Source organism: Glandiceps talaboti, chromosome 16 (genome assembly GCF_964340395.1).
Source record: "Glandiceps talaboti chromosome 16, keGlaTala1.1, whole genome shotgun sequence".
NCBI classification, from domain to species: Eukaryota; Metazoa; Hemichordata; class Enteropneusta; family Spengelidae; genus Glandiceps; species Glandiceps talaboti.
The window spans coordinates 18,039,010-18,061,169 of NC_135564.1; the positions used below are offsets into that span (position 1 = coordinate 18,039,010).

Sequence of the window (22,160 nt, forward strand, 5' to 3'; positions counted from 1 at the left end):
ATAACATTTTTGGCCTTACTTTGGTTACTCTAATATTCTCATTTAAAATCAAGATGAAATATGACGGGTCATAAAAGTGCAATATTTTTGAAAAGAGAACAACATTAATCTAACAGTGATATCAATTTTATACTTCAAAATGGCCACCAAACACTACATGGGGAAATAATAAATTGATGGTTTCCTTGACAACAAGAAGCAATTTTCAGTAATAATTTCAAAAGGACTGTTGAAGAAACCCATTTTCATATGGTATAGTTTTGGATTGTTTGAGCTACTTTGATTTTCAAAGAAATTGGTCCCAAGGTGCATCATTGTCGTAAACCACCACAGCCAAGATATTTCATTGCTTCAGCTGAAATTTGTGCTGTTTCTTGCAAGAATGAAGGTGCATCTATAGAGATGAAAGCTAAAACTGTTCACAACTCCATTCCCATTGAGATATGTTTGTAATGAACTTTTCAGAGGAACTTTGCTGTATAAGACTAAAAACAAGCTTATAGTCTAAGAACAAACTATAATTTCATTTACTTTCCTGATATCAACATTGATTTTTAGATTCCATTTTTACTGTCATGTTTTCTTCATCAGAGTTTGGTGGTTTTTATAACGAAAGTCTGATGTACAAACACGGAGCACAAGGTCAAAGAATACGAAAAACAAAACCAGAAACACATCCTTCTGAAGTGGAAAGGCCGGCTAATAGTGATATTAGTGGTGTAACACATAATAAAACTGCCGAGAAATCAGGTAGGAGTTTGTACTTTGCTATATTAGGTCTGTTAATTGTCAATGACTTGTAGAGTGTAGTTTTGTGATGAGTATCAATCACATTCCAGGTTGTTTTTCATTATTAACTTTTGATTCTTTTTTGTTAACTTTTGAAGTTTGCAGACCCTTTCATTATTAACTTTTGAAGTTTGCAGACCCTTTCATTATTAACTTTTGAAGTTTGCAGACCCTTTCATTATTAACTTTTGAAGTTTGCAGACACTTTCATTGTTAACTTTTGAAGTTTGCAGACAGTTTCATTATTAACTTTTGAAGTTTGCAGACCCTTTCATTATTAACTTTTGAAGTTTGCAGACACTTTCATTGTTAACTTTTGAAGTTTGCAGACAGTTTCATTATTAACTTTTGAAGTTTGCAGACCCTTTCATTATTAAGTTTTGAAGTTTGCAGACACTTTCATTGTTAACTTTTGAAGTTTGCAGACACTTTCATTGTTAACTTTTGAAGTTTGCAGACCCTTTCATTATTAACTTTTGAAGTTTGCAGACCCTTTCATTATTAACTTTTGAAGTTTGCAGACACTTTCATTGTTAACTTTTGAAGTTTGCAGACAGTTTCATTGTTAACTTTTGAAGTTTGCAGACACTTTCATTATTAAGTTTTGAAGTTTGCAGACACTTTCATTATTAACTTTTGAAGTTTGCAGACACTTTCATTATTAACTTTTGAAGTTTGCAGACACTTTCATTATTAAGTTTTGAAGTTTGCAGACCCTTTCATTATTAACTTTTGAAGTTTGCAGACACTTTCATTATTAAGTTTTGAAGTTTGCAGACCCTTTCATTATTAACTTTTGAAGTTTGCAAACAGTTTCATTATTAACTTTTGAAGTTTGCAGACAGTTTCATTGTTAACTTTTGAAGTTTGCAGACCCTTTCATTATTAACTTTTGAAGTTTGCAAACAGTTTCATTATTAACTTTTGAAGTTTGCAGACACTTTCATTATTAACTTTTGAAGTTTGCAAACACTTTCATTATTAACTTTTGAAGTTTGCAGACACTTTCATTATTAACTTTTGAAGTTTGCAGACTTTCATTATTAACTTTTGAAGTTCGCAGACCCTTTCATTATTAACTTTTGAAGTTTGCAGACACTTTCATTATTAACTTTTGAAGTTTGCAGACAGTTTCATTATTAACTTTTGAAGTTTGCAGACACTTTCATTATTAACTTTTGAAGTTTGCAGACACTTTCATTATTAACTTTTGAAGTTTGCAAACACTTTCATTATTAAGTTTTGAAGTTTGCAGACACTTTCATTATTAACTTTTGAAGTTTGCAGACTTTCATTATTAACTTTTGAAGTTTGCAGACCCTTTCATTATTAACTTTTGAAGTTTGCAGACACTTTCATTATTAACTTTTGAAGTTTGCAGACAGTTTCATTATTAACTTTTGAAGTTTGCAGACACTTTCATTATTAACTTTTGAAGTTTGCAGACACTTTCATTATTAACTTTTGAAGTTTGCAGACACTTTCATTATTAACTTTTGAAGTTTGCAGACAGTTTCATTATTAACTTTTGAAGTTTGCAGACACTTTCAAAGTTTGCAGACTATTTCATCAAAGGTTAACAAGTTTGAGTTTATTTTTATTGTTTGAAAACATAAATGAATTAAATAATTAGGTACAATTGTCCTGGTAACACTTTTATCATATACCCAGTACATGTGTATCACTTCCAATGTAATTCATTGAAGTCCTGCACATTGAGCCGGGCAATAATCTTCCATATCACATCCTGGCACACTTTGCCCAAATATAGTAAGTGGTGTGCTCAGTGATTTGGCTTTGTAATTTCTTCATTATTTTTGTGTCATTGTCAATTTATCTGGCTATTAATGAAATATTTATTCTGTTCTAAAATCATGACAAACTTATTTCAATTTATCAAATATTTTCATCTTTCTCTTCCCTACTGTCTTGTAGTACTATATGCCATGAAGGATGGTAACTACAAACTCTCCTGTTTTCCTGGTGGTGTTTCCCCATCCATGGGAAATCAGGATGACAGGATGGCACCAGAATTCCTTTGGATGTTGGTGAACAGGAAACCACCATCAGGAGAGAGATTCCTGGCTTTAGATGATCAACTCTATATCAAAAACATTCAGCCTGAAGATTCAGGAAATTATGCATGTCATGTGACCTATTACCATAGAAACAGTATGGAGGTAACAGAAGAAACATTCTACCATTTTGTTTTAGGTAAGACTTTAAATTCGTGACTGGTTTCTTTTTTATGTTTAGCACTTTAATTTTGGCTGATAAGGTATACCTTGGTAACTTTAGTCAATTATAGCCACTTTACTGCAGGTTGTTTGAACTTATATTTATCCAATAGATGATAAACTTTGGATCCAGGGAACATTATTTTTAGACCATTGAAATTTAATTTAGATTTTGGACAAACAAAAAAGGGGGAAATAGCATTGGTAAGTAGAAGTATGCAATAGGAGAAAAATGACTATCTTGCAAAAATAAAATATTATATTAATATGTTGTTAAAAAATGAAAATGGTGATTATCATTTATTAAATTAAAATGTCCAACATTACATAATTGTGTTTTGTGATATATACCTGTCTCTAGAAATCAAGTATACTAGTATTATAATATAGTTTTACTATGTTCATGTACCTCTTCTTGTTTTCCTTGCAGTGTCTATTCTACCAGAATTGAACTTTCAGTTAGCACTTGTTTATGCTACTGAAGCTTGCCATGATGAACGTAACTTCGGCCATCGAGACGATTTCGTCCATGTCCTTGAGAATCAAGTTTGTTCTAACAACACGTGTAAACTGACACATTTCCAAATGACGTGCCTTTCCATACAAGGAGATGAGGTCCAGGGACCACTTCAGATGGGGATGCAACAAATACTACATGAGTTGTCTTTTGAGTTTTGGCTGACTGTGTATCCGAGCATGATTAGAATGGAGAAATGTGATGAAACGTGTATACTTGAACACATGAACTCTAGGATGACAAAAGTAAGTTTCAGTGGAAAAGATCAAGTGTCTAGATTAATGTACTGGGAGATGTCTTAAAATCAGAGAATTGATATAAACTGATAAAAAGTGATCTTAGACAAATTAACATTTGAAGTAGCAAAAAAATCATATTGTTATGAATAAATATTTCTAATAACGGAGTCACTGACTTCTTGAGTTGCCATTTTTGTAATTTATAAAAATAATCGTTTGTATTTAATTTTCAACTTCTAAAAATGGTCTTTTGACTGACTTACTTCTCAGTGCAAGGATAGGATTTAAATGTAAAATACACAAAGGATGTAGAAATAAAGTAATTTAATAAATAAATAAATAAATAAATAAATAAATAAATAAATAAATAAATAAATAAATAAGTATAAATAAAAGTAGGAAGATAGAATTGAGTAACTAGCCATGAACTTCAATATCAGATTTTAATCAGATTGAATTTTGGTAAATTATAAAATATGTTGGATTTGTTTGTACCTGTACCTATATCTGTCAGTATATGTATCTGTACCTGCACTTGTGTGTCTGTGTCTGTGTCTGTGTCTGGGTCTGTGTCTGTGTCTGTGTCTGTGTCTGTGTCTGTGTCTGTGTCTGTGACAGTCTGTATAAATATGTTGAATGACCAGATAACAGGTCATGGTCAATGGAGAAAGAAGGCATGTTAGTTGAACTGAATAGCTAAAAAAGCATCACTATATTATGAGCCTTTACTACATTATCTTCAAGTTTATTGTGCCAGTCTAATATCATATGTGAGCTTTTGAAGTTATCTATGAACTTATAGTGTGGTATCTTGTAGTAACAGAATTGTTTGTAAAGATGATGGCTTCATTGATAAAATTGATGAATTTAACTTCAGAGGTTAGTGAGAGGTCGACAGGTATATAAAATCAAATTACAAATTTTAAGATTCTTCTGTGTGTTTAGCATTGTAATGCTTGTCAATGTATTGGTTTCACGGTATAGACTCAGTAAACTTGAACATTTCATTGTTGAGCAGCAAATGATAGTATCTTGAAAACATGACATTGTTTGGAGAGCCTGCACAACAAGCGATAATATGTTGGCGGCGAGTCAGTTCTAGCATTGTCCTAATCGGCAAAAATTGTCTATGTCTTTTTTTTGACAGGCATACAGTAGACTTGAACAGTTTGTTGTGAAGCAAGAAATATATGTTAAAAACATGACATTGACAGAGGGTCAGTTTTACATTATAACACATTCTCTGAGACATACACTGAATTATAATTGTCCTGGTGGCTATGGAATAGAGAAGGAAATGTGTGGTAAGTATTTGATATTTTTATAGTTTAATTATTATATTTGAATAATATAGCTTTGAATTTTGTATGTAATTATGATTTCAATGTTTGACAATACTGGGAAGAAGAAACAAATTATTGACAGAGACAAAGCTAGTAATTTGGTAAATTTAGCTTCAAAATTGCATTAACAATAGGCAGCTACCATTCTGAGCTGCATAAGTGCCCTCATGTTGGCAAGAGCATAGTGCTTTTGTTTTTACAAGCTTATTTCTGTTTAACGCCAACCCTCACCTTCCTCATAAGTGTTTGTTAAACAATTAGGTTTTGACCATTTCAAAGGGGGGGGGGGGGGCTGTTGGGGATAGCCCCCCCCCCCCCCCCCCCCCCCCCCACCATTTTCATTTGTATAATAACTTACAAACTTACAAATAATCTTTTCCCCGTTGTAGTGTCCTGTAAGCCGGGTTCCTACAGTGGTAACAATGACCCAGAATGCCATGAATGTCAGAAAGGAAGGTATCAGTCACGTTATTGTTCCGAGACGTGTGAAGAGTGCCCTAACAACCAAGACACAGATACTATAGGTGCCACGTCTGTATCACATTGTAAACGTAAGTGAGAATATTGGAAAAAAAGTGGAATCATTCCGGGAGTACCCTATTAAAGTGAAAGTCAGTGTTTTCTGTTCTATGGCACTGGTATAATACGTACGACACTGGTATACATACAACACTGGTAATTGAGCCTTTGGTTTACTAAGATAGACGCGAACTAAATCTATTTTGTTCTTCAAGTTCAATGTGATAAATTACACAAGTGGGAGATAGGAGTTCCTTTGTTGTGTGATTCTAATCATCCTGTGATCAAGATAGTGTAAACATTGGAAGTCCCAAAACAGCACTGCAAGTTCATGGAACTCTAAATAAACTAGTTTTCAGATACACCTCCTTACTGAGACTATAATTAAATCAACATCCATTCAAAAGCTTATCACTGTTGTATCAACATGTTGCGACAATGGTTTTAGTTTGTGTCGATCTTAGTAAACCGAAGACCAGTTACCAGTGAGAGTACTAATATATACACGTAAGAAGTTTGTCAGTTGAGCAGGAACACTTGATCATGATTATGACCTAAATTTTACGATATGACAATTTCCATTTCAGAATATTCTATTGCTTCATATCTGGCCCTGTATATTTGCATCCAAAGTCGGGTTATATCAGTATTAATTTATGTTAATGATATAATATGAGTACTAATCTGGTATTCGTGTCTGACGATAGCTTGCGCAGCGGCAGCGTATCGACTCAATGACTAGCATGCATGCGTGTCCTATATGTTATGGAATTTTTTCTGGTGGTTTTACCCAAGGATGCATTGACTACGCATGCGCATTCTATATGCTATACCCATTCTCCACACGGAGGGCCTATCTACAATATCATCATGAGGCAGCCCAGGCAGCAAGTCACAAATGAATCTATCACATTTAGCACTAAATCATGCACAACATTGTAGAGAATTGACAACACTTGAAGATGTTGATAATACCAGGGCAGATTAATAGATTGTTATAAATCTATAAGAAATCTTGTTGTTGCTATTTTCTGTCTTTTCATTTCAGTCTCTTTTTGCATTTATCTAAAAAAATCTATTGATGTGTCGATAGTTTGAATCTGTTAAATGTTTAGTAATGAAATTTTTACTCACAGTCAAAACAATTCCAAATTTTTGCTGATTTCTTGTTAGTGTCATCAAAGGTGTACAACAATGGGCTATTGTCGTGTGTCTTGTCAGCATCATCAGGGGGGTGTACAACAAAGGGCTATTGTTGCGTGTCCTATCAGCATCGTCAAGGGGGTGTACTACTATGGGCTATTGTTACGTGTCTCGGAAGAGTTAAACGTTAAATGTTGTATTTCCTTCACAGATGGTACACTAAGTGTCATAGCAGGTAGTGTAGTGGGTTGTCTCTTAATCATCGTCATCATTGGTATGGCAGCTGGGTACAAGTAAGTACTTGTTGGAGTATTTTATTTTGACATTTGGCCTTGCCACATTAGATATTCAAAGTGTGGCATATTTTGGGTCACTTTCCTCAGGTTTTTTACATTATTAAAGTGGCCATATGGATGACAAATGGGTATTTTTAAAATTTTGGATTTTTAATTCTTAAGACAACTCTACTATTATGTTTTCATACTTACAAAAACAATGTGAAATATCATTAATACCAAGACCATGTTTGCAACTCAATAAATTACAATAACCTAAAAACTGTCTGAAAAGTTTGTTATTGTATGTACAGTAACAAACACTTTACACATTTTTTAATGTTTTGCAATTTTTGAGTTACAAAGGAGGATTTTATAGAAATATTGTTTCAAATCGATTTTCCAAGTAGGAAAATATAGTAGAGTTGTTTCATGAATTGAAGATCAAAAAATATTAAAATACCCATTTGTCATCCATATGGCCACCCTAAGCAAGTACAGTTTTTTTCTTTAATGTCAATGACCTTGACTTTAAGGTCAATGTCAAGATAAAGTTGTTCCTTGCATATCACAGAGGATACACCTATGTAATGGAGAAATTAAAATCATTGCATGATCAAGGTCTGTAGCAGACAAAACAGAATGGCATATTCGTTTTTTAATTTACTGTTCCAAAGTCATTTTATTACATCTATTTATACTATACATATGTAAAATCTTTTAGGAATTTTTTTTTGGTAATTTTAACTTAAAGCTCAAAAATACATACCTACTTTGAATGTGTGTCTTATAAGAAATAAAAATATTTAATCAGATATTTTCGTCTGTTTTCCAAGGGTGATTGTTAAATATTGCAAAGGATCCGTGCAGGATAGGACACTTCGTCACATGAAAGAAGCTGTTACGGAAAAACTGGAATCAGCAAAGGGTGCAGTGAAAGGAAAAGCCGGCGACCTGAAGTTCAAAGCCGACCTCGCAACTACTGGTGTCCAACAGAAATACAAAAAGAGGAAAAAGAAGATGGATGAGAACACTGCTGACGCATCACTAAAACAACAATCAGATCAGGAAATGGCCGATGAAAACCAATATTGGTATAGCCATGACCCTAATGACATGAATGTGTATTACAAGCATGGATTCTATGATACTAACAATCAGTGGTTTTACTATGAAGATATGCCCGGCTTTACGCCACCTAGTCCAAATCATGGTATTGATGAGGGCGCTAAAATTGAACTTGAACACATATCACCAAGTCCATCAAAGACAAATTTGAGGAAAGATCCACCTCCAGGAAGAGGTAGTATCCCTCCCAAGCCACCACCAAAAAGGTCATCAAAAAGTGACCTAGAAAGTAGCAGACCGGTTTCACCACAAGCAGATATACCCACTTTTGAAAACATATCACCACCCCTTGAGAGCATATCACCACCCCAAGAAAACATATTGCTACAACCTTCTGGAGATGTACCACCACCACCAGCATCTCCACCTCCTGCACCATCTACGCCACCACCTGAAGAGACGAATGTTAATGTGAGCGATGTCCGCGCCCGTTTCTTATAAGAAACACAGTAGTGGCTGTCACCTAAGATTTGAATGTGGATTTCTATAATCTTGCCCAGTGCAAACATCTGGCAGCTAGGTCAATAACAATCTCATTAAAATCTGATGTGGGAAATCTGGCACCGTTTCTTTATTTACCGCCTACTTTTATTATCATTTTTTTTTTGTTTTGTTCTGTGAGCACCCAATATCTACATCTGTCACAATACCATTGGTGTTCTCGGACAAGACGAGAGCACTGGATGAATTTACTCAACATATCTCAACGTATGAGAATGCGTAATGTGCAGAAACATACAGGTACAGTTCATCAGAACACTGATCTAAAAGAGCTCGAGTGCTGAGTGCAGGTGACAATGTTATCAATATTGTTTGATGGTTCTCTTTGTTTTAATTTTGAACATCAAATGTTTTATTGTAAGATGGATTCTGATTGGCTACATGTAAGTACGAGGTTTAGTACAAGAACACCTATGGTATTGTGTGAGATGTAGGTATCAGATGCTTCAAGAACAAAAACAAATGACAATAAAATTAGGCGGTAAATAAAGAAATCACCACATTAGATTTTAATCAGATTGGGTCAGTAATAACTTTTGCAGAAGGATGAGTGAGACACAATGAAGGGTCAAGCAATATCATGTGTGGAAGATTGTAGTATTTATCAAAATACAAAAAAGAAGAATAAAGAAAAAGAGGACTTTTTGGTGCTTCTAACTTTTTACCACCGACAAATATAATTTTATCACCACGACCAGCATCATAAATGGACTTAATAAACGGATAACTTAACTGTTATTCCTGTGTATATAATAATAAATAGCAGAATCTATTATGTAAATAGAATAACATTAGAAAGTTTCTTTGGTTGATAAAAGTGACTTTGTAAAGTTTGAAGGAGTTAAATTAGAGAGTAAATCAGTTTTTAAGTTTTGTACAAAAGTAAAATGTGTGGATTGTTTCTTTCTGAGAGTATGCTAAGAAATAGCATGTCTTACAACTATAGATTCTCTCACAGTCCTCGGAGCTAAAACCCAACTAAAAGGGTTGTTTTGTACGCATGTACCGATATTTACTGCATAATGTAATTGTACTTGAATATCCTTCTGTGCGTGTCCATCGACCACATAGGGATAACCGTTTGCTGACGTGTTATTGTGATGCTCCATGTTATTGCAAAGTCCCAAGCGATGGGAGTAACATGGGAGTGGTTGCAGTAACACGTACACGTCAGTGAATGGTTAGCCCTATGTAGTCGATGAGGGCACTCAGTACAAGTATATGCAAGTACAGTTATGTGGTAGATATCGGTACATACAAAACACCTGTTCCCGTCATGATACTCAAGAGACTGTTGAGTCTAGTCTTTTGTGGTGGTTGGGTATGTTAACCTTTGACCTATGGCTATGCAAATATCATGACAATGCCGTGGCATATACATATGATATAGCAGTGTGCTATAGTTTGGGAACCAAAGTACTACCACACCAGAAAGACTATAGAGTTTCAATTAGAATTAGATGGCATGATGTACTTTACATCTCGCGTTTTTGTTGCATATTACACAAACAAAATACAACCACTGATAATGTGCTCTTACATGAAATGTTGAAATGTTATTTTCTCTCAGTGTGAAGACAAATAAATAGTTCTGTGTTTGAATCTCCCTTCTTTCATCTTACAAGAGATGTAATTTGTATTAAAAAATGTTAGACGTAAAACTCATTGTGCTGCCTAATTGAAACTCTATAGTCACTCTGGTTTGCCAGTAACAGAGGTGGGAATTCAGATAAAATTTGCATTGATTTCCTTTGTACCACATTTTGATAGGAATCCCTATAAAAACAACTGAATCTCCCATCATAGGTAGATGTTACCTCCTTATTGCGACTTTTTCATGTTTATTCTTTTCTCATAATTGAATGGGTTTTTTTTGACGACGCACTGCAAAATAGTTTACTCGCATCTACCTGATTTGCTTTCAGACATTGTCTTGGGGGCTGCCTTCTTCAGGCAGCCGAGAGACCGTAACATCTATTGACTCATCTAGGTATATCAATTTTGAGCAATTTCCAAATTCCAAACAACTTCTCCACAAACATCTAAGTTGCTGTATCAGTTATTCATGCACACAGACATACATGGAACAATTACATCATGCCAATAGATGTACTGAACTTTCCATACAGTTACAAAAGTACTGAGGTTTAGTACATGTATATCCCATCCAGACAATGGTTGGCAAGTTATCTTCAAATATCTGTACTCGTACATACGATATACCATTTACTAAAACTGCTATGCATGCCTTGTAGCACTCCTGGACACCAAATTTGCTTCACTTCAGCAAATCATGATACCACTAAAATTTATGTATACATACATCCAAAACAGAAGAGTGAAACAAAATTATACATGTTTATATTTTTCAGCATTCTTTTTATTGTACATATTACTTTACTCAAGTATAACAGTACAAAGAAATGACTTTACTTGATACAAAAGGTCTTTCCTTTCAGCAGGAAGTTTGCACTTAAATCTCAACAAATAAAGTGACTTTACAGTAACATTTTATCTATTGAATGTCTAGTTTCTCTAGATATATTTCAAATAACTTGCATATACATGTAGCATTCTTTCATTTTGAATGACGAAGGGTTACTGTAAAGTGACCTTTTTTCACCGTTGCCGACGTGCTTCATGAATGTCAGTGAACTTTAATGTGAGTGAGTTAGATAGTTCATAAGCTCCTTTGCATTTATACAGAATTGGTCACAATGTGTTGGAAGGTATATAAGGTTCAATATTTATTTCTCTATAATGTTCGAGAGTGCAGATGTTTCGGGAGCTGGTAGTAATAGGTTACTTTCCCCAACTAGAAAAGTCGATACGTGGACACCTTTGTGAGTGTGGTCTTATCCCAGAGTTAGCATTACGAGGATTTGATGCGTTTCCTCGTAAACAAATGAAAGCAAATGTAAAATTACTTTTGTATAGTATAGCACAATTTATCTAGTTTTACATTCAACAGATTAACAAATCTAATATTTAAATAATTACAATTATGTCAACATCCAAATGTCTGCCTTTTGAACGTATTAAGTGGTAAGGCAGCGAGATAAATTATACCAAAAGTTTCTTATATTCATGCTTTTAGTTGACTACTGTTGGGAAATAATGTTATCAGGTCAAATTGCCATGAGGCAAAAGTCTTTCCTGTAGACAGATCTACATGATAGGGCTGTATTACATCTCAGCTTTTATATTGGTGATGTTAATCCTGTAATGATGGAAATTTTCTTCATACTCCAAGTCTATATCTTGTGCAAATTTTTTGATGTTGGTTTAGTTTAGTCGACTTCTTCAATGGTTGGGCCACCGCTGCCTCCTTCACCTTGGGCGCCACCTGCTGGTGCTCCACCGAAATTACCTGGCATACCACTTGGCATTCCACCTGGAGCACCACCAGCATCCTGGTACAGCTTGGTGATGATTGGACTACAGACTGCCTCGATTTCTTTTTGTTGGTGTTCAAATTCATCCTTTTCAGCAGTCTGTGGGAGATGAAAAATGTGTTATTGGTTTGCAGAACGGTGGAAAATGTACAAAATAACTTTTTTTGTACGTTATCAGAAATATTCACACAAACTATTTATATAATTGATGTGGTCCTTTGATGCAGAGCTTCCCCAAAGCTATTTGATGTACAACTGATATTCAGCATTCCATGCAATACACCAAATTGTCATGATTTCACATCACATAAATTCCACTCAACTGCCACGAAACACAAAACTGATACTATTTCACCTCTATAGCTCTCTGTCGTCCACTGTAGCAGACATGTATTGTTACATGAACACTGAATATTCATGACTCCCAGAAGTGTTTATTTCCTTCAGGTAAATAGTTAGGAATATACATATGTATAATGTGTTCCTTACCTGGTTGTGCTCAAGCCAATCAATAACTTCTTTACATTTATCAACAATCTTTTTCTTGTCGTCTTCACTGATTTTATCTTTCATTTTGTCATCTTCAACTGAGCTCTTCATGTTGTAAGCATAACTCTCCAGATTGTTCTTTGCAGCGATTTTCTCTCTTTGGGCTTCATCTTCTTGCTTGTACTTGTCAGCATCTTGGACCATACGTTCAATTTCTTCTTTGGAAAGACGACCTGAAAGGGTACGTAATTGGTAGCGACTCGTCAAAGATCTCATTCTACATACATAGACACTTCATGAACTACAGTGGAGTTCAAAATACTGTTCATTGGCTGTGTTTGACAAAACCATACAGACCTCAATAAGAAACTACACATGCTATACTTAGTAGCAAGATATCAATATATTGCTACATTTTGTCTAAAATAAAATACACCATTTACAACTAGTAACACTGAAGTAAACCACTTTCTCTCATATATAACACTCGTATCAAGTGTTAAAGTATACTGTTTCAATTGGTTTATTTACAAGTCCAGCATGTTGTGGCCTTCTAATGTGGTCAATAAGCAAATGAAACAGTATACTTTTACACTTGATATAGATGCTATAAACAATTGTGGTACACACAGAAAATGCTTTACTTTGGTGTTATGGGTTGTAGATGAACATCTTTAATACTAACTATTCAAATAGTCTGTTTCTTCTTCCATTTTTAATGACGTACCGCTATGAACTGATGAAGTTCTATGACCATGTGAACGATGACCGTGACAAAGATTTAACCCTACTTTCGTATTTCAAGGGCATCCTAACGTGAGGATTCTTTTCAATTGGCTACAAAGTGGGTAACTGGAATACGATGTATTGGGTGGCTTGACCCAATGTCCCTCAAAAGTGATCTTTACACCTTTCTAAATTCACACAAGAGCTGTACTTACCACTGTCGTTTGTGATGGTGATCTTGTTTTCTTTGCCAGTGTTCTTGTCCTTGGCAGACACATTAAGGATACCATTGGCATCAACATCAAATGTGACATCGATCTGGGGTACACCACGAGGTGCTGGAGGAATGCCTGACAGTTCAAATTTGCCAAGTAGGTTCTGAGAATATAAAAGTAGTAAAAGAAATAAACTCAGTATATTCTGTATGCATTTTTTTCAGTAACTCTTGTTACATTACGTCAACAGACATTCTCTGATGTAATGCTACATGGTTTAGAATAAGTCCAACTGGGCTGAAGTCTGACTTTAGTATACTTGTACTGATTGTTTTGCAAAGTAGTCCTACCGTATTTGATACTTCTTTCACCATTACAAACTCAATACGACAATTTTCATGTGAGAATGAATGTTGGTCTCTGGGTTCATACTCAGTAATGAAATTTCTACTTGCAGAGTCAAAGAATTTCTTGGAAGCAAATCCATAATTTTCGCTGATGTCTCGTCAGCATCGTCAGGGGTGGTACTACAATGGGCGGGCTCTTGTCATGTGTCTCTTCCAAGAAACGTCAAATGCGCTTGAGAGAAACAGCTGGGATCTCTAATTTTTTAGACAATTTGACAAATTTTGTGTTGTGCTAAAAAGTCAAGCATTTGAAGGATTTTGCCATTTGTCTGACAAACATCTGACAGCATTGTATATCACGAAGCAATACTTACATTGTCTTTGGTCATGGCACGTTCACCTTCACAGACTTGAATGAGTACACCAGGCTGGTTATCAGAGTATGTTGTGAAAACCTGTTGCTGGTTGGTTGGAATGGTTGTGTTTCTTTTGATTAAAGCAGTGAAAACTCCACCAGCTGTTTCAATTCCGAGAGACAAGGGAGCAACGTCCAGTAGAAGAAGATCTTGTACCTCATCAGACTTGTCTCCAGAAAGGATAGCAGCCTGTACAGCTGTAGGAAAAGTAGTAAAGAACAATATGTGTATGAGTATCATTCTCTACACAGTAACGGCAAGTTTTTACAATTCTTGAACTGATGCAGAAAATCAGGAGTAAAATATAGAAAATAATGATTTCCAGAACATTCTTGATAAAGTCAAATTGCTTGCACTCATTTTACATTCAATTTATCTTAGCATACATGCAACAGGGGATATACCTATTGGTACTGGCATATCCAGTGTCATGTTGAATGTCAAACAGCTTCTCTAGTAAACTTGCTTGGTACACACTAGCTTAGGACCCTTCGTATTAACGGATACTACTATGTCCTACCCACAAACACTTTGACATATACTTCTGTATTTCAACTACATGTAGGTTAAGATTTCACATTATGAACTCTACCCATTCAGATAGTGACAGGACATCACTTATATCACTAACTCATAGTTTCCGTTCTGATTATATGATCTGGTCTCTTGAGGCAAACTCATTAATATTTAGTGATTTTGTTGAGGTCGGCAAGCTGGTAAAATCTACCACGTTCCCAAACAAATTATGCTAGGTTGTATGGGAAACCACTTCCCCCTTTCTGTTAACCTTAGCAACCTTAGCAAAAACACGGATATTCCCATAACATGAGGGCGCTACAGATTCAAAACCCAGGGACAACTCGTGTTTCTGACTAATCTTTCATTTAAGTTAACACATTGAATTGGATGTACATCTATAGGAAATCAAGCAGTTCAACTGTTCTGCTAACAGATAACAGATGGTGTGTTTACCTGCACCGTAGGCAACAGCTTCATCTGGGTTAATGCTTTTATTCAGTTCCTTGCCATTGAAATAGTCTTTCAGATGACCTTGAATTTTGGGGATACGTGTAGAGCCGCCCACAAGCACGATATCGTGGATCTGTTTCTTCTCCATTTTGGAATCAATAAGGGCCTTCTCGACAGGTTCAAGTGTATCACGGAACAAGTCAGTGTTCAGTTCCTCAAAACGAGCACGAGTGATGGAAGTGTAAAAGTCGATACCTTCAAACAAGGAGTCAATCTCTACACTGAAAATACGAAAAAAATAAATAAACAAAATTAAGTATGGTTCAATAGCTGAGCAGTTTAATTATGTTGCTTTCCACTTACACTGTATGATAATTGCATGGTGCATTAATTGCAATATCTAATTATCATATTGAACAACAGATTGATTCATTAATTGCCACATGCCATATTGCTGGTTCCGAGACTCAGCTTAACCTCGCAATTTCGACTTGAGTTTTGAAAATATCCCAGTGGTCTGTTGGGGAATGATTATCTTTCATCGGGCTTCAATTACTTGAACAAATTCAATATTCAGCCAGGGAAAATATGAGTGACCTGTGGGACCTTCTCACCATGAATTGCAAGACAAGTAGTGACTAAACCTTTTGATCTGGAGAAACGTTTTGATTCATATTTCGAGAACCAGTGACATAGACAATGGTTGTTGTGACGTAGAACAACAACCATATTTTCTGTTCAAAGACAATAACTTGACATGTGCATGGTATAAAAGTGTTTAAATATTGTTGTTAATCTGTAAATATTGCTGCCTTCTATACAGCTTTGAGATTAGACTGTAGTCATCAGAACAAATTAAAACAAACTCTTTACACTTACTTTGCTTGTGTGCTGGACGACAGGGTTCTCTTTGCACGCTCGCATGCAGTTCTCAGACGACGGAGTGCCCTCTTGTTGGTTTTTAGGTCTTTCTTGTGTTTACGAGCAAATTCTTTAATAAAATGATCAACCATACGCTGGTCAAAATCTTCACCACCTAAATGAGTATCGCCAGCGGTGGACTTGACCTCAAATATACCATCTTCAATTGTCAGGACGGAGACATCGAAAGTACCACCACCGAGGTCAAAGATGAGGACATTGCGCTCAGCACCAACCTACAACCATAGAAACACATTGTCAGCATAACTACAAGAAGGATTTTGCAAAAACAGATATGATTAAACTTGGGCATACAAATGTAACTTTTAGATTTCGTGTAAAGTATAGTTTATTCATTTGCACGTACACAATACATGGCATCGTATGAAGAGTTGCTTGATGCATCTTGGAACAGACAACAGACCTATCATGGGGTAGCTCTCAGGCCAGACGATGACCCCATACAACATTTAGCAGTCATATTCGATGCTGAGATGTTCTGTTGTGCAGTTCAATCAAGCATCTTCAAAGTGATGGCTTGACACGAATACACATATCATAGAGAGACTAGTCATAATCATAATATTAATAACTGATTACTTATAGGTCCCCATGTTAAATATCGACGGTGATGAAATGTGGCTGGATATCCACAACTTCTCAACAATGGATGGATGCGGGAAGTTTAATGCAAACATTCAGCAAAACTTTAGGCACATGGATTTTTACCATAAAACAGGACATGTTTATGACAATTTTCAGTATGTGCCAAACACAGGTTGACAACATTAATAGGTATACACAACAAAGGATTAGCTATCAATCTCCTCATTCATGATTGTATAAATAAAATATGCAAGTTGTATCCTATATGCATATTTAATTCCCCAACATTCATAGACTTGGAAGACACACAGATGGAGTGTAACATGCATGCAAAAAGAGCAAGAGATGGGAGAAGCTGTTGCTATGGTGCCCTCTGATGCTAATATAACTTGAGACTTACCTTTTTATCTAGACCATATGCAATAGCAGCTGCAGTAGGTTCATTAATTATACGAAGTACATTGAGACCAGAGATTGTGCCTGCATCTTTTGTGGCTTGACGTTGGGAGTCGTTGAAATAAGCAGGCACTGTGATGACAGCATTGTTGACTTTCTGTGGGGTACAATTATAAATCAATTGATAAACCTAAATTCACACTAAAAAGCATATTTTCATCTGATTTCCTATGTTCATGCATTCCACTGTACTTATTTTTGATGACTGATATTTCAAACTCCTATATTGGTTAACTAGTGAGTTGTTGTAAATAAAATATAATGGCCGTAGCAGGATTAGGGGATCTACATAGTCCCTCCCCTAGCTTGTATTTATGGCAAGACTATTAGTTCAAATCTGCATTTTGTAAGACAAAGTAACACACAAATTTCTGTTACATCACATTTGTGCTAGGTTTGAATCAAATTGGCCATTACATGTAAGAGAAATTGCACATTACAGACAGACAGAGCCCATCGTAGTAGCCCCCTTCCTTCAGTGAACGGGATTAATATGCGTACCTTTCCCAAGTAAGCTTCAGCTGTTTCTTTCATTTTGTTGAGGACCATAGAGCTGATCTCTTCTGGGTAGAAAGTCTTCCTTTCTCCCTTGTACTCTACTTGGATCTTGGGTTTCGCTGCGTCATTAATTACTTCGAATGGCCAGTGTTTCATGTCAGATTGAACAACACCATCATTAAATTTGCGCCCAATAAGTCTCTTGGCATCTGAAATGACATAAAACAAATTACTTGAATAGTTCTTTATAGCACCTCCACGAGTGTTTGCAAAGTCCCCATTATGGCACTTAATCGAAGTAATGCACAGCTTGGTCATGTCGCGTGTAACGAAAGTTATGGCACTTAACAAAGAATTTGGATAACATGGTAAAATTGTATTTCAGGTAACCTGAATTATATAAGGTATATCATTTCATGATTCAAATGAGGTCAATCATATTATCTGAACTCCTAGTCTACCATCTCATCAGTGAAGTTTGTTGATATGACATGTATGGATTGAATAGGTCCATTCTATTACAGTTGAACAACTTTCTCTACAGCTCTGCCCGACAATGGTTTTCCACACCCAAATTCTAAACAAAATCTGACATAGGCCTTTAGCAATGTCTATAATGGTATAATCTGGCCACCAAAATGATCCAAATTCCTTCAAACAAGTTATTAGTCACAGAGATAATGGTGAAGGGAAAACTTTGTCTTTAGGAGCATTGAAAATAAATAAATCATTTTCCCTTTCACTATGTATCCTTGGGAATAAAAAACCTAGAACTTACCAAAGACTGTGTTGACGGGGTTCATTGCTACCTGATTCTTGGCACCATCACCAACCAGACGTTCTGAGTCTGTGAAGGCCACGTAGCTTGGTGTTGTACGGTTTCCTTGGTCATTGGCAATAATTTCTACCTTTCCATGCTGGAACACACCAACACATGAATAGGTTGTGCCCAAATCAATACCAACAGCTGGTCCTCCTTTAATACCGGCCATAATTTCTGCGAACAAGTTTATTTTCTAAATGTTATTCAAATTTGGAAACAAAAGTATTGTAAACTAACCCTTCTATGATAAATAATACCACTGCTAGTGTTTGTTAGAAACTCTGTAATTGATTACGAGAAAAAATGCAAGAGTTTAAAATTTATGTTCATACATTTTTACTGTGGCCTTTGAACCAGGACACATACCAATCACCTTCTAAGGCAAACTTTAGTATTACAACTGTAACTGCAACATTAGCTGTACTCCACCTTAGATAAATCATTGTATGTTGACACTATTTTCACGAAAACAGTGGAGAAATACCTAGAAAATATGCAGGGATGTACAACCCATATGAGATTCTCCACACTACATTCATAAAATATTTTCAAACATTGACAGCAACACTGTAGCCCTCATCCTCGGTCAAAACTTCACCCAGTGGAGACTTGCAGAGGTATACGAAATTATAGGCTAGTCTTGTATAAATTTGCATTTGCTCTGTAAAATAACTAAATAACTAATTGACAACAGGATGGAATTACCCTCACATAATTGCTTTTCTAAGCTGTGTATGGATAATTAAAGTGAATGTTTCATGTTGTGCTCATTACATTTCAAACAGAGAGGTTGCTTCTTTCTTGATTCAAATGTTGCTTAGTTCTATGTAAATCTTTATTCTTTTATTTAAAACATTGTGATACAAATAATACTACAAGCATTTTTCTAGATTGTAACTTTGTTTATGACATCCTCTTTAAAAACCATGATTTACAGTTTCCTGTATGTACACTGAAAAACCTTGAGAATATTCTGGTAAGTGAAACGTCCATAGCGACTGGAGTCATTTTAGTACAGTATGCTGTTAAAGTGTTTATGCAACTAACTACCTCGAGAACATTCTAGCGGGTCAAAACTTGAGTCATTCAAGGTTGGGGTTCGGGTGGTGGCCAATGAAAATTAAAACAGTACGACGTGTAATAACAAAGGTATTCATTTTCAGACAATAGATAGTGAAAATATTTAAATCTCACGTTATCATTGTCTTGGTTTAAAATTCATTATGCATGTAAAGGATTTCTTTGTGAGTTAGCACGTAATTGAAATTCTTCTGCGAAAACCTTCAATTTCTAAGAAAAATCATGTGCCACCTTATAAATAGCCGAACTCACACTGTTTCACTTTCATTAGGTGCAGAGCGGCATACCTAGCAACGCCTGAAGGAGGTCTAGTCACTAGTAACAAATGCGTTCACGTTCTTGCTTCCGTTGCGTTGGTGTGGAACATGAATAATTTGTATGATAGTCAGATAAAGGAAGAATGGTACGGCTAAAAATTACGAACCGAGAAGACATTAATATATCGAGCATTTACGATAACTACGGTAATATGCTAGAGGTCAAAGTAAAATATGATTGTTGAATCTATCAAATCAAAATGAAATGTAGAAAATTTGTATTTTTTAACAGATACCATTTTTTACCGGTCACGAAATCATGTGACTGGAGATTCAAACAGGAAGTCGCTAAGAAACACTCCCCAAACTGGCCACGTGAAAAAATTGTAATCTGAAAATAAGGATCTACGTTCGTTAATTCCACTGGCCTCTTGGTAACATTGGAAAACCATCCAATGCAACCCCATTCGACCAGTTGAAGTTTTGCGGCTTCAGTATTATACTATAAAACCCTTTGTGAAGATAGCGTTACAACATCGATAAAGCATGGCTGCCGCACATGTCTCGACCGGCTTTTTGAAAATCGGTGACATTTTTAACTAAATATTTGTACAATTTCTTACAGGTAACTTACCTTGATTGTAGAAGATCACAAAAAATTACAAAAGTTGTACAAATGGTGAGCGAAAGGTCCTAATATTTGATCTCACGGTTTTACAGTGACCTAGTGTGGTCTTTCCCACTCTGATGTAGCACGCGGAATGGCTGTGACGTCGAAGGGAGTGACGTAGCTGAATATTACCATCGAAGAACGTTCGAGAACATTTGTCACGTGATATAAATGACCAATCAATGATGTTGATACAGATCAGTAACCAATACAATCTCTCGTAACGAAAAGATATTCAATGGTCGATATCGTCATGATCGATCATGTCACACATGTGTGATTCACATGTACATACCCGTGATTGGCCCAACTGTGTGGAGTTTAACCGTATTCCCGGGGGCGGCAACAGTGGCCAGTTCTGGTACAGTGCATGTGCAGTGGTAGGAGTGTACGTATGTGGCCAGTACTGAAAACCCCAGGCCCCATTTTAGACCCTCTTTGACCAAAAATCAATACCCCATTTTAGACGATTAATACAGGTTTTTAAAAGATGAAAGTTTAGCCCTATAAAATACATTTTCCTTACGCGTATACGAGGTAACAGTTTGGGGAAAGTGACGGCAGTAATATGATGTGGTAAAGGACAATGGACCACGTGTGGACCCCGTTTTAGACTCTTCAGCTCGAAGAAAACAGACCCCATATTAGACCAAACTCGGGCTAGAAAACACACCCAAACATTGCCAAATGGCGCGCAGCACATACATACGTATACTCAAATAAGGGGAGTAGCCACCCCGGAGCTATTCATGACATGATCAAGCCCTGATTTAAGTACAAAAAAAATCGTCATATGAGTAAGCCATCTTGACGGTTTAATCATACACGTGGACATACTATGCATGTACTTCCTTGCAGATACTTCTCTGGGTTATAAAGTGACGCTGGCATCCCAACTAATTATAAGTGGTTTGATGTGAAAGTGAATCGAAGTTTCAAATTCACATTTCTCAGTATAAATTTTAAACTTTCTGTCCTAACAAAAAAGCAATATAATAAACAAAGTATTTATATATATATAATATACATAATTTAAAACATTCAACTTTATTTCTCATATGTGTGTAAGCTGTCATAAGTTGTCATGGTGATAGGCATCTAACTTTCTCCTCAGATCATTGTCATGTTTTCGACAGTAAAATCTAAAACGGAAATAAACACGTTTATTTCAATATGTAAAACGACTTTGAACTTGTTTTATTGACAATTTGAAGGGGGCGAGAGTCTACACATTGCACGATAGAGTGTTCGCAGGGTTGGAAATACCGATTTCGCACACACACACACACACACACACACACACACACACACACACACACACGTACACACACACACACACACACACCCTTGCATTATTGACATTTTGCGAATTCAAAAAATCAATGGTGCTGTATGTTTACATTTAATTTATATGCACGATATGAATTTTGGAATTTTATATATATTAGCGACAATCGTGCAGTCATTCCGTCGTCTTTGTACGTACGTCAGTTTTCAAAAGTGCAATTTTTGGTCTGCACTGCGATGCACGATGACAATAGGCATTTTTCAATTAAAAGCATATTCGAAAATACCTCACTGTCGATTAAAATACAGCAAGA

General features: G+C 35.8%; 1 protein-coding gene across 1 annotated transcript; it reads right to left on the reverse strand.

Moving 5' to 3' along the window:
- Window positions 1-11,049: 11,049 nt before the first annotated feature.
- Window positions 11,050-20,682, reverse strand: LOC144447410 (heat shock cognate 71 kDa protein). The gene is made up of 10 exons (XM_078137426.1): window positions 20,524-20,682; window positions 18,508-18,726; window positions 17,733-17,938; window positions 17,176-17,328; window positions 16,128-16,405; window positions 15,252-15,529; window positions 14,238-14,476; window positions 13,517-13,679; window positions 12,576-12,808; window positions 11,050-12,185 (listed from the first exon to the last, which is right to left on the reverse strand). Exons 2-10 carry the CDS (start codon window positions 18,719-18,721, stop codon window positions 11,982-11,984), a joined length of 1,968 nt encoding a protein of 655 aa, XP_077993552.1. The 5' UTR covers window positions 18,722-18,726; window positions 20,524-20,682; the 3' UTR covers window positions 11,050-11,981.
- Window positions 20,683-22,160: the final 1,478 nt, after the last annotated feature.